The 13,538-nt window shown below is 37.8% G+C and overlaps 1 protein-coding gene across 1 annotated transcript in view; it reads right to left on the bottom strand.

Moving 5' to 3' along the window:
* ZYG11B (zyg-11 family member B, cell cycle regulator) overlaps window positions 1-13,538 on the bottom strand; it is a 93,019-nt gene that overhangs the window by 54,268 nt on the left and 25,213 nt on the right. The window contains exons 2-3 of the mRNA XM_043574988.1: window positions 11,907-12,072; window positions 227-981 (exon numbers count right to left, since the gene is read on the bottom strand). Of these exons, the coding sequence (XP_043430923.1) occupies window positions 227-981; window positions 11,907-12,072 (921 nt within the window). The remainder of the gene's footprint in view (window positions 1-226; window positions 982-11,906; window positions 12,073-13,538) is intronic.

The following is a 13,538-nucleotide window of genomic DNA, read 5'->3' as shown; positions in this document are numbered from 1 at the left end:
GAAATGGAAACCCAAAAAGTTACATCCATAGCTTGCTCTGAGTCACGAAGCAACTAAGCTAGGATTTTTATCGGAACTCTCTCACTCTAAAGCAAGGCCTTTCCACTATACAATGCCCTCTTTCACAAACATCTTCCATATATTGTTAGACATTCATCTTAGTGGAGTTTTATGCAAACTAAGACATTGGTCAGCCTGACAAAATAATACATTTTTAAAGTCTAACCTTCAAATGTCCTTCGCCGGTGAGGAATTCAGAGTAACCTGCATCAGTGGCCAGCAAACCTACAAACTGCATGCTGGGCCGTTGTTGTATAAAGGCTTCAACAGCTTTATCTGTCACATGCTTTCTCCCAGAAACATCTAGTGAGACAAGGTTGGGTAGGATGTCCTTTTGTTCTAGTAAGCGAAGAGCTATGTCTGATGTAAACTGTTTATCATCTGAAATATCAAGATGATTCAGATGTTTCAGTTCCCGAACAACATCCAATATCTGGGTAGTTGTCATTTTTAAACATTTCAAGTGGTGCATGGTTAGAGACTTGAGTCGGTCTTTGCAGGCCAGCAAAGCTGTGATGTCTGTGATCGAGGTGTTAGAAATATCCAGGCTCTCTAATCTTGGCAACGAGGCAACTTCAGCCAGGTCTTCATTATAAAAGAGAACGTTAGTGATGCTTAATGCTCGAAGGCCAGAAAGCCGGCTGAAGCACCGCTCATAAGGATCTTCGAGGGAGAGAGTTAATGAGTTCAGCACTAGGCACTGGAGATTTTGCTGGATCCATTTGTTACTGCCAAGCCCACTGATGATGTCTGTAATTGTGATGTCAGCATTCACACCTGTGGCATCAAGTTCCACTAACTTGTGGTGGCAGAAGGCTTTCCGGAAAGCAACCGCAGAGATCTTGGCTTTGCGAATGCAAGCTCGCTTTAAGCGCATCTGGTTGCCCCTGAAAATACCTACAGTTCCATCATTCAGTAGACCTGGAAAAAAAACAAGCAGCACTTAATTTCAAAAAATGATTAAAGAATTGCTAAAATTTCCAGCATACTTTACATTTCCAAAGCACATCCATGTAACAGTATTTCATTTAAATATATGTTAACAATTCCACAAGATAAAAATATTATTATCTACAACTTATAGATGAGTAAACTGGGGCTCAGAAAAGTGGCTTTCCAAGATCAGAGAGCTAGCAAGTGGCAGAATCAGGACTGTGGTAGATATTACAGATATTCACTAATATCTGGTTCTACTTGCCTTCTTGGACACAGAGAGAACTACATTTTCCAGCCCACCCTTAGCGTTAGATGGGGCCATGTGCCTAGTTCTGGCCAATGGGCTTTAGGCTGAAAGACCCGAGAGTCAGTGCATGATTTCCCATGTTATCTTTTCCTGCATGACAAATGAGGAATCTTCAAGTTCTAGACAGTATAGTTTTCTGAGAGTGGAGTCTCCATCAGCCTGGATCCAAGGGCAACCATGGAGAGGAACCCTCCATGTACTTGCACCATTTATGTACCATAAGTGAAGTATAAATAAGCTTTGTGTTAAGCTATTCAATCTGGGGGATTAATTTGTTACTACTACATTATGAGTTTATTCTTCAATTTCACTATAACACATTATTATACATACAAACATATATATACACACATATATTTACCACATGCATGTCTATAACTCATTGAACTACTGGCTAGATCTGAAATTTTATTAAAAGTATCTAGAGGTTATAACCCCTTTCCGTCAGATGAATTCAAAGTAGATATAGCAACTTTTTATTTTTATTTATTTATTTTTTTAATTTTTTAAAAATTTTTTCAACATTTATTTATTTCGGGGACAGAGCATGAACGGGGGAGGGGCAGAGAGAGAGGGAGACACAGAATCGGAAACAGGCTCCAGGCTCTGAGCCATCAGCCCAGAGCCTGACGTGGGGCTCGAACTCACAGACCGCGAGATCGTGATCTGGCTGAAGTCGGACGCTTAACCGACTGCGCCACCCAGGCGCCCCGATACAGCAACTTTTTAAACTCCCTTAGAGATCTACCTGATCTTAATAGTGCCAGAAGTATATGATGCTTTGGAACCACATCTATCTCAACAATATCATGAATCAATTAAACAACATTTACTGTGAAAGAAATAATGGCCATGCCAATATAAGGTGGCCTAAGAATAGTCTGGGGTAAGTGAATAGTTGGGACCAGGTAAATAAATAGCCTGGAGTCAAGGGAAAAACTCTAAGTGGTACTTCAGCAGACTCATACTAAAGATAGAACTTGGGCAGTCAGCCTGTCACCCTTAAATTAGAACGAAAGTTTTTTTGTTTTTGTTTTTTTCTTTTAAGGGAGCACTGCCTTCTAGTGGATTTTGCAGACTTATTTATGGTTAAAGAGTTAAACTCAAGAAAAACCTTTACCTGTCACAGCGGACAAAAATGACTATATATTAAGAATTACAGGGGCACCTGGGTGGCTCAGTAAGTTGAGAGTTAACCTTGATCTCAGCTCAGGTCATGATCTCACAAGTTTGTGAGATGGAGCCCTACATTGAGTCTGCGCTGGTAGCATGGAACCTGCTTGGGATTCTCTCTCTCCCTTTCTCTCTCTCTCTGCCCTTCTCCCACTCTCTCTCTTTCTCAAAATAAATAAACTTAAAAAAAAAAAGAATTCCATTATTGTGGAATTATTGTGCTGTCCAATACAGTAGCTACTTAGCACACACAGTTATTGAGCACTTGACATGCAGATAGTCCAAACTGAGGGATGCTGTAAGTGTAAAATACACACTAGATTTTGAAGATATACTACAAAAGATGAAAAATATCTCACTAATAATTTTCTTACCGACTATATGCTGAAATGTTATTTTGGCTATATTAGATTGAATAAAAATATGAATTAGTTTCATGTTTCTACTTTTTAAACGTGGTCACTTGTAAATTTAAAATTTCATGGGGTGCCTGGGTGGCTCAGTAGGTTAAGTGCCCGACTTTGGCTCATGTCATGATCTCACGGTTTGTGAGTTCGAGCCCCACATTGGCTCTGTGCTGACAGCTCAGAGCCTGGAGCCTGCTTCAGATTCTGTGTCTCCCTCTCTCTCTGCCCCTCCCCTACTCTCACTCTGTCTCTCTCTGTTCTCAAAAAGGAATAAATGTTAATTTTTTTTTTTAATTTCATATATGACTCACATTTGTGGCTTATGTTGTATTTCTTTGAGCAGTGCCATTCTAGAGACAGTCTTAAACCACCTCAATTCTATTTCAGGGGAGTTAATTTAATTAATTAATTCATGGTAAGTTTCCAGCCATTGAACAATTATTAAGCAATTATTATATGCCAAACACTATGAAATGTATATACAAAGCAAAATAGGATATGTCCCTAAACTCAAAGAATTCAAAATTCCATGGAGTAGAAGTCTCAAACAATGGTAACAAACTGAAGTATATGGTATACCAGAGCTAAGTACAAAGTACCATGAAAACAAAGAAAAGGAAGCAACTCATTATGCCTGAAGACCTAGAAAGATTCAATGGAAGAGGTGATCTTTGAGTAAGTCCTTCAAAGATGAAGAAAAATTCAAGGATGCAGAAAGGTGAGTGGTATTGAAAGAATAAACAGCATAAACAAAGTCTTAGCATACATATATCAAATCATGTTGTACACTTCAACTAATATGTTATATGTCACTTTTATCTCAATTAAAAAATGCCCTCCCAAAGACCTCAGAGATGTGAAAGCACAAAAATAGTTAGGAAATGGCAAGTAGTTCTACACTGCTTGAACATAAGAAAGGGTAGAGCTACGTTTCCCTAATAAAGAGGGGAAGAGGAATGAGATATGCTCAGAGATTTAAGCATGCAAGTGGGGAAAGACAAGAAACAAGATGGAAAGGTGAGTTGGGGCTAGATCATGCTTAAAGAGAAGAAAAGCAGATCAGCTAGGGACCTTGGGACCCAACAAATGACATGATGAAGTTCCTGAAGTTTTTTCCTTGCCCCATATATCCCTCTTAAAGTTGAAGAAGTTGGCAACCCAGAAATGCAGACAGGGACCAAAAAAAAAAAAAAAAAAAAAAAGCTCCCCCCAAATCTGTTCATTCTAGCTAAAGAACCAGGAAGAAAGCAACCTAACAAGACAGAAAACTTTTATTTTATTTTAAAGATTTAATTTTTTTAAGTAATCTCTATACCCAGTGTGGGGCTCAAACCCACAACCCCAAGATCAAGAGTCATATGTTCCAGTGACTGAGACAGCCATGCACCCCTGGACAGAAAACTTACAGGCAGTAACTACTTTACTTCAGCCAACCACCACAGAAAAGACTGTGGTCCCACCGTTACCCATACCATCATATGCCAAGCGGGGGGCCTAGACTTTTACCCTCCTTACCTGTAACTAGTTGCCCCAATCTCCCCACAGGAAGGTGTTAGAGAAGGCTGAGTAGGGAGCCAGGTCTCTCATCCTTGTTGGGTGATAAGAACCAGTTTCTCCCCTCTGATGGCAGTGGATACCATCCAGGGAGCTTGGACTTTCACATCCATCTGGCAGTAATGAGGTGCCCTTCCCCTCCCTGCTGGGATAGGCTCATACACAGCCTGATGAGGAGTCAAGTCTTTCACCAATGCCCAACAGTAATGAGGCCACCTCACCCCAAAATGTCAGTGGAAGTCAAATGGGAAGAGAAATGAGGTAGTCACATCCCTCTCTGCTAGGAAGATATCAGTAGAATCCTAGTGGGGAACCAGAACTCCATCCCTTGCATAACTGTACTGAGAAGCCCCATGTCTTGGGTGTCAACAGAAGTCAAGAGGGGAACCAGAATATATACCCCAATCTGGCAATAACAAGGTAGGCAATAAAAAGGCCTCTACCTTCCTCAATGGAATGGTGTCAGGGACACAAACTAAAACAGAAAAGTCCCATAATACTTCAAATGTCTAGATGTCAATCAAAAATCACTTATTATACCAAGGAATCACTTATCATAAGATCTCAAAATGAAAAAAGGCTATCTATAGATGTCAACATTGAGATAAGAGAAATGTTAAAATTATTTGACAGATTTTAAATCCTTTTTTTAAAAAAATGTTATTTATTTGAGAGAGAGAGAGCACGCAGGGGAGAGGCAGACAGAGAGGGAAAGAGACAATCCCAAGCAGTCTCCACACTGTCAGTGAAGATCTTAACGTGGGGTTCGAACTCACAAACTGTGAGATCATGACCTGAGCTGAAACCCAAGAGTTGGATGCTTAACTGACTGAGCCCCCTGACATCCCTTGACAGATTTTAAAGGAGCCATCATAAAAATTCATAAGTAATTATAAGCAAGCTCAAAAGAAATGAAAAATTGCCTCAGCAAACAGAAAATATAAAAAGAACTAAATGGAAATCTTAAAAATGAAAAATAATGGTTGAGCTCAATAACAGAATGAAGGAACAACAGAATCAGTGAACTAAAAGATAAAACAACAGAAATTACCTAAATCTAAATAACCAGAAAAACATATATATACTGGGAAAAAAAGTGAATAGAGTTATTTATGTCGCTGCAGTCCCAGAAGAAGAGAAAGCGGGCAGGACTGCAAAAATACTTAAAGAAATGACTCAAATACTATCAGAATGACTCAAACAAAAAACAGTAATAATAGCAAATGCTGGCAAGTATTTGGAGAAACTGAATTAGTCATATATTGCTGGTAGGAATATAAAATGGTAGAGCTACTCTGGAAAACAGTTTTAAACAAATTTTAGGAGCACTGGGTAGCTGATCAGGGAAATATTCAAGAATTCCTGGCCAGTGCTGAGAGAGCCCATCTTTACATTACTGACGCCTCCTCATCATGCAGGTCTCAGCCAAGTTATTGCCTCCCTGGAGAAGCTTTCTCTGACCATCCAATCTAAAGTAGATGCCTTCTTTTTTATTCTCCCTGAGAGAACCATGTTCTTTTTCCCTCAGAGAATTGATCACAAGTTGTAATTCCATATGTTGGTTTGCTTCTTAATTACAGTTAAGTAAGTTAACAAGTCCTACTGAACAATATGCTCCATGAAAGCAAGATTCCTCCTGTGTTCAATATTGTACACTCAATACCTAACATAACACCAGGTACACAACAGGTGTTTAATAATTTTCTTCTTCTCCGGAGCTTCCTTCTTATACATTTTACTTCTACTGGGCCTCTTCTGAACCCACTAGTAACCCCCTCTACACATATGTTAAGGAACTTCTGTTGAGGACCCTTGTGCAAACCAAAAATGGAAATAGATTCTGAGTTAGGATCAATGTTTTCCTGTTTATACCACAAAATATATTTGCACATATTTTTTATGTCAGTTTTGTCTTTTATAGATGAAACTTTAGACTCTTCAGTTAAGACTGATTTTAATCTTATAGTGACTATCACCGTGCATTACAAAATGTGCTGTCAAATTTTGATATCATATACATACATTTTGTAAAATAGTTACTCCTGGTCTCTTTGGGTCAATCTATATTAAGCAAATTTTTTTCTTTTAAAAAAAAAATATTTATTTATTATTTAGAGAGATGAGGGGGTAGGAGGGACAGAGAGATGGATACAGAGGATCTGTCACAGCAGAGCCTAACATGGGGCTTGAACTCAGGATCTGTGAGATCATGACTTGAGCCAAAATCAAGCTGGTGGCTTAACCAACTGAACCACCCAGGTGCTAAGTAAAGTTTTCTAATAACTAAGTTTAAGGTCCTACATTTAATAGTAATGGAATTAAAACAGCAAAGAATTTTTAAAAATTTTTTTATTATTATTTTTTTTAACAGCAAAAATTTTTAAAAAGAGCATGATATCTGGAAATCAGTCCTGTGTTTAAGTCCTGGTTCCAACATTTATTGGCTTTTTGACACTAGAGAAATTATTCCACAAGTCTAAGATTCCCTATCTATAAAAGGGGAATAATTATGTCTCCCTCACAAGGACTGCTATGAAGATTAAATAAGACAATATATATAAAAAGCATTTTGCAAACTGAAAGCACTACCCAAATGTCATTACTACATCTGAAGGAAATCTTTCTGGATTATCTTCCCCTTCTTTCAAAAATGAACATATTTAAGAATCGTCTACTTTTTTCCATGACCAATAATTGTACTTGCTACAGTATATTTAAGCTAAATCTTCCTTCACTGTCATACTATCTACTTGGGTTGTTAGTTGGCAGCCTGTCCCCTTTAGATGATCAATTCTTAGTTTGTTATGAACCAAGGGGGGTGCTTGGGCTGCTCACTCAGTTAAGCATCTGACCCTTGATTTAAGCTCAGGTCATGATCTCACAGTTCAATGGGATCAAGCCCCGCATCGGGCTCTGCACTGAAAGCCTGCTTGGGATTCTCTATTTCTCTCTGTCCCTCTTTGCTGCTTCCCCATTCTCTCTCAAATGAACAAACATTAAAAAAGAGAGAGAGAGATGGGGCGCCTGGGTGGCTCAGTTGGTTGAGCGGCCGACTTCGGCTCAGGTCACGATCTCACAGTCCGTGGGTTCGAGCCCCGCATCGGGCTCTGTGCTGACAGCTCGGAGCCTGGAGCCTGTTTCGGATTCTGTGTCTCCCTCTCTCTGACCCTCGCCCGTTCATGCTCTGTCTCTGTCTCAAAAATAAATAAACGTTAAAAAAAAAATTTAAAAAAAAAAAGAGAGAGAGAGAGAGAGAGAGAGAGATCTTTCTCAAAAAAAAAAAAAAAAAAAAGACCCAAGGTAACTAGAACCATGTATATTTAAGAATATGCTCTAGATTATCTACACTGATGTGGGTATTATTTAGGAGTATCTATGGGACAAAGTGACTTAGGATCCTCCTACTCTACCACAGTTCTCAATACTCCCATTCAAGAATATGCTCTAAATGAAGGTTCCTCAAGCGCTTCTTTCAAGAAGTGAAGTACACAAGCCTAAATGCAAGGATTTCGCCCGACAGCATTTTTTATTGCTTTCTGGTTTAGACTATAGACAGCAAAGGTGACCAGCAATGTGAGCTCCAGATAAGTGGGGTACTACTCTGGGAGAATGAGCTCTCAGTCACCTAGAAAGTCTAGTTGACTATTCAAGGATGAAATCCATAATGTTTCAAAAGGTATTATTCTTTTCAATTTAATCTCAAAACAGAAGGTTGAACATGTCAAGGTGTATCAGTTTAGATTAGGTACAGAGGCATTACCATTAGATGACAAAATTCTTATTCTGATTTCTAATTCTTATGCACACATTCCCTTGAAAGTTTTTAGCACCATGGCACAGAATAAGCAAAGATTATGGCAAGAGAATCAAAGATCCCCATAAGTAAAACTTGTTAGCATCTGGCTTATTTTATTTAAAAAAAATTTTTTTTAACATTTATTTATTTTTGAGAGATAGAGTCAAATACAGCGTGAGCAGGGGAGGGGCAGACAGAGAGGGAGACACAGAATCTAAAGCAGGCTCCAGGCTCTGAGCTGTCAGCACAGCGCCCAACATGGGGCTTGAATCGTGAACCGAGATCACGACCTGAGCCGAAGTCATACGCTTAACCAACCGAACCATCCAGGTACCCCAGTATCTGGCTTATTTTAATAAAACCTGCTACCAGTATCGTTACTCCTTTGAATTGGGTAAATAAGAAAGAATTTTTGATGTAAAGAAGCTAAGTATTTTCTAAAATCATTATGCTATTAAAAAATGATATTATAAATTCTAAAAGTATTCATAGGACTTCTTCCATTTTATTATGAAAATTTTCAAATACACAGAAAAACTGATAAAACAATTTTATAAATTTTGACAAGAATTGGCAGTATGTTCTTTTGCATATTATCAGTAGTATCCACTTGTTTTTCAATTTTTCATATTTTAATTATCTCTTAATCTACATTTGACAAATACATAAGTTGAATTTCAAACTTGTCATGTAACATATAATACAGCCTAGAAGTACTGTAAGGTTTTTTTCCCGCAGATTTCTACTTTTTATTATTTTTTTAAGTTTCTTTTTCCAAAGGGCTTGAATATTTTAATGGATAATTTTTTAATTTAATTTAATTTTTAAAAATTTACATCCAAATTAGGTAGCATATAGTGCAACAATGATTTCAGGAGTAGATTCCTTACTGCCCCTTACCCATTTAGCCCATCCCCCCTCCCACAACCCCTCCAGTAACCCTCAGTTTGTTCTCCATATTTATGAGTCTCTTCTGTTTTGTCCCCCTCCCTGTATTTATATTATTTTTGTTTCCCTTCCCTTATGTTCATCTGTTTTGTCTCTTAAAGTCCTCATATGAGTAAAGTCATATGATTTTTGTCTTTCTCTAATTTCACTTCGCATAATACCCTCCAGTTCCATCCACGTAGTTGCAAATGGCAAGATTTCACTCTTTTTGATTGCCAAGTAATACTCCATTGTATATATATACCACATCTTCTTTATCTACTCATCCATCGATGGACATTTGGGCTCTTTCCATACTTTGGCTATTGTTGATAGTGCTGCTATGAACATTGGGGTACATGTGTCCTTTCAAAACAGCACACCTGTATCCGTTGGATAAAATATCTAGTAGTACAATTGCTGGGTCATAGGGTAGATCTATTTTTAGTTTTTTGAGGAATCTCCATACTGTTTTCCAGAGTGGCTGCACCAGCTTGCATTCCCACAGCTTTCTACTTTTTAAATTTTTATCTTTACTACTGAAGTATAGTTGGCATACAATGTTATATTAGTTTCAGGTGAATAGTATCCACCCTTGATTGTCTGCAAGTGGGTATAATTTTTGCAAAGAGATTAAGTAATTCAGAACATTTTTTGGTGAATAAGGCAGGTAATCACATTGGGGTAACACAATGGGAGGGCAAGTTATTTCTCTGACTCTCAGTTTCCTCATCTGATAGCAGCTTGCAAAGGAGAGGTAGAAAACACACTGATGAAGCATATAGCCTCTCTAAGACACTACTTTGGAGTATAACCATTTAGTTACACTTAAAAACTACTTCCATAATTTTACCCATATAAAGCATTTGCTACAGTGCCTGGTATGTGATAATAAGTATTCAATAACTGTTAGCTGCTATTCTTAGCTATCAGTGGTTATATTTCAAAAATAATGTGGCAAACTTAAAACTTTAGTTAACATTCTTTTTTTTTAACGTTCATTTTTTATTTTTGAGAGAAAGAGGGAGAGAGCATTTGCGTGTGGGGAAGGGTCAGAGAGAGAGGGGGACAGAGGATCCAAAGAGGGCTCTGCGCTGATAGCGGTGAGCCCAATGCCGGGCTTGAACTCACAAACCGTGAGATCATGACCTAAGCTGAATTTGGACACTTAACCGACTGAGCCACACAGGCGCCCCAACATTTATGCTTTTGATTTACAAGATTAGTTATATGTATATATATGTGAATTGAGTATGTTAAGCATAATCATTAAACTAAGACTAAGAAAGAAATGTTGGCACTGTCATAATCTCTTAAATTCTTGCGTAGCTCTGTAAGGGATCTTTAACTTTACCATATGTAGTACCTTTGAAATTTACCCTAGTTCCTTTTGGCAGGCTGGAAGAATTCAAACAGACTACAGACTTGAGCAACTAGTGCAAAAAGGAGTGCAGACGTCTTCTTTCCAAAATTATTCCAAAATGCCTCAATTACAGCCTTATTTCTCCTACCCTTCCTTGGAATGCATTATCTAGATTCAAACTTTATGTATATATAAACTATGTATATAAATATATATATATTTAAGGCCACAGCAAAAATGTATAGCATTATCTGGCATCTAGGAGCAGGGATATCTCTAAGGGGGATGTAGAAAGATTGTGTGGCAGTGAAAACAGCACAGATTTGGAATCAGACAGACTTACATTTAAACCAGGACTGATGCATTGTGACCTTTAACAAGTTACTTCTCTGAACCTAGGTTTCTTTATCTGCTTATATATAAATGGGATAGTAATGGTTATTTTAGAGGGTTTTTGACAAAATTCAAGGAAAACATAAAATGTCTGGCATGTAACAGGTAATATATAAATGATAGTTGTTATTATCGCCACACTTTCATTCTATTTTATACTTGTGGACAAGTTTTATTTTCTACTTGTAAGAGTTTATAAACCAGAAATATATAAAGACATTATCCCTTTGAACTTAAGCAGAAATAACAAAAATCCTCAATATACGTAAACAGAATTTCAGAGAGAAGACTTTCCCAATTTATGTTCAGAATTTGTTTTTGAAAACAGAAGTACTAAATTAAGCGACACTTTCCCAATTCAAAGGTCAACAGCAGAAGTTAGTTTCTCCCTAATAGTATTTATTCTCCCACTGCCAAATGAAGATGTAAGGTAGGGGTGCCTGAGTGGCTCAGTCGGTTGAGTGTCTGACTCTTGATTTCAGCTCAGGTAGTGATCCCAGGGTTGTGGGATTGAGCTCTGTGTGGGGCTCTGAACTGGTCATGGAGCCTGCTTGGGATTCTCTCTCTCCTGCTGCTCCTCTCCTGTTCATCGTTTGTGTGTGTGTGTGTGTGTGTGTGTGTGTGTGTGTGTGTGTGTGTGTTTTCTCTCTCTCTCAAAAGAAAAAAGGAAAAATGTAAGGTATTTTATACCAGCAAATTTCTAAATGGATATTTTGAAAGTTTAGATAAATTATTTTTGCCATGAGAAAAGCAAAGAAGAAGAAAAAGAAGAAGAAAGATAAAAAGCAATTTTCCCAGATTAGAAAAGAAAAACGCTTATTCCAAATTACACAGTAAGTGGCAGGATAGGCAAAAATAAATGAATTCCTCTTCCTGGAATCAGGCTCATCTGGCCTTTTCTAAGAAAATAATTAAATGGCCACAGCAGCATTTCAAAATCCAATGCCAATTAACAGCACATAATTCTGGTTTCCTCTGTCTAGTTTTTACCATGAAAGGCCATGGTCTGAAGCAGTCGATCAGCCACCTCCTGTGGGAATACTCCAGGTTCCTGCAGACACAAAGTTCCATCTTGTCTTGCTGAACAGAACTTCTCAAGGTGAGTAGTCAGGAAATTTAAGCAGATATCAAGTAAGGAATACGGAGATGCCTCCTCCTTGGAGCCCAGAAAAAACATAAAAGGAATACAAAAGCCAACAAGTTAGTTTCTGGGAAAGTAGAGAACAAAACATTCATTTACTCGTTCAACAAGTATTTTTACTCAGTCCACCATATGTTAGATATTGTGTTAGGCAGTGGGAATACAACAGGTGACCCATGTTTTCAAGAAGCAGAAGAGAAACATTTAAACAAGTATTTACATAAAGTGCATTAAATACCATATTAGAGGACATATTGGGTAGTATGTAAGCACAAGCAGGGTGCCCTAATCAGTCAAGGATGGTCAGGGAAGACCTCAGAGGTATAGATTAATCTTCCTAAATTACTATTCATGACCCTTCCCTGCTCAAACCTTGAATGGACTTTCATGTGTCTGAAGAAGACAAAATTCTTAGATTATTAGACTGATGACTCAGTTCTTCCAAAATCTAGCCCCATTTATTTCCAACTTGATCTCCCACAAAATCCCCATCCCAATCTGATAATTTAAACAAGATGAATTTCTGTGGGTAAAAGAATTTGCTTTAGGTGTTAGCATCCTCAAAATAGAAAAGGTTAACCCAGTTATTCCAGTCTGAGGAATAAAGAATTAATCAAATAAGCACAAAGATGTGAGTGTAAGGGTTTTAATTATAGAAATAAACACTCTAAATATCCCCAATAATATAATTAAAATACAATTATAGGAGCTATTATTCATTACATGCTTTCTATGTGACTGTGCTGAGTATCTTACATGAATTATCCATTATTTCATTTATTCTTTCACCCCTATTCTAAAAAGTAGTCAAGCATTATCTTCATTTTTAAAGTTTTAATTGAAAACTAGCGCAGAAAAGTAACATCCTTCTCATCATTCTGCACACGCTGATAAAGTATATCTTCAAATTAAAAACTGACTCAGGAGGACAAATCTTAAACGAAGTATACCATACATGTGACATTTTAATGGCAGCCATTAAAAAGTACAGTTCAAAGATATATTAATGACATACAGAAGTAAGGTATAAAAATAGTTTATAGAACTTCCTCAACCTGATAAAGATTATGAGAAACCCAGTCAGTATCATACTTAATGTTTAAAGTCTGAATATTTCCCCACTAAACTCAGGAATAAGACAAAGATACCTGCCTTCACCACTTCTATTCAATATTGTACTGAAGGTCCTAGAATTAAGCAAGAGAAAGAAATAAAAAGCATACAGATTGGAAAGAAAAAGTAAAACCATCACTATTTGCAGGTGACATAATCCTGTACAAAGAAAATCCTAAGGAGGGCACCTGGGTGACTCAGTTGAGTGTCCAACTCTTGATTTCGGTGCAGGTCATGGTCTCACAGCTTGTGGGATCAAGGCACGGGTGGGGCTCCGTGCTGACAGTGGGGAGCCTGCTTGGGATTCTCTCTCTCCCTCTCTCTCTGGCTCCCCCCAGGTGGCACGTTCTCCTTCTCTCAAAATAATT

This window comes from Prionailurus bengalensis, chromosome C1, assembly GCF_016509475.1.
Source record: "Prionailurus bengalensis isolate Pbe53 chromosome C1, Fcat_Pben_1.1_paternal_pri, whole genome shotgun sequence".
In the NCBI taxonomy this organism is placed as follows: Eukaryota; Metazoa; Chordata; class Mammalia; order Carnivora; family Felidae; genus Prionailurus; species Prionailurus bengalensis.
Note: the sequence above shows the minus strand (reverse complement) of the source record. Positions and strands in the feature narration are given on the sequence as shown.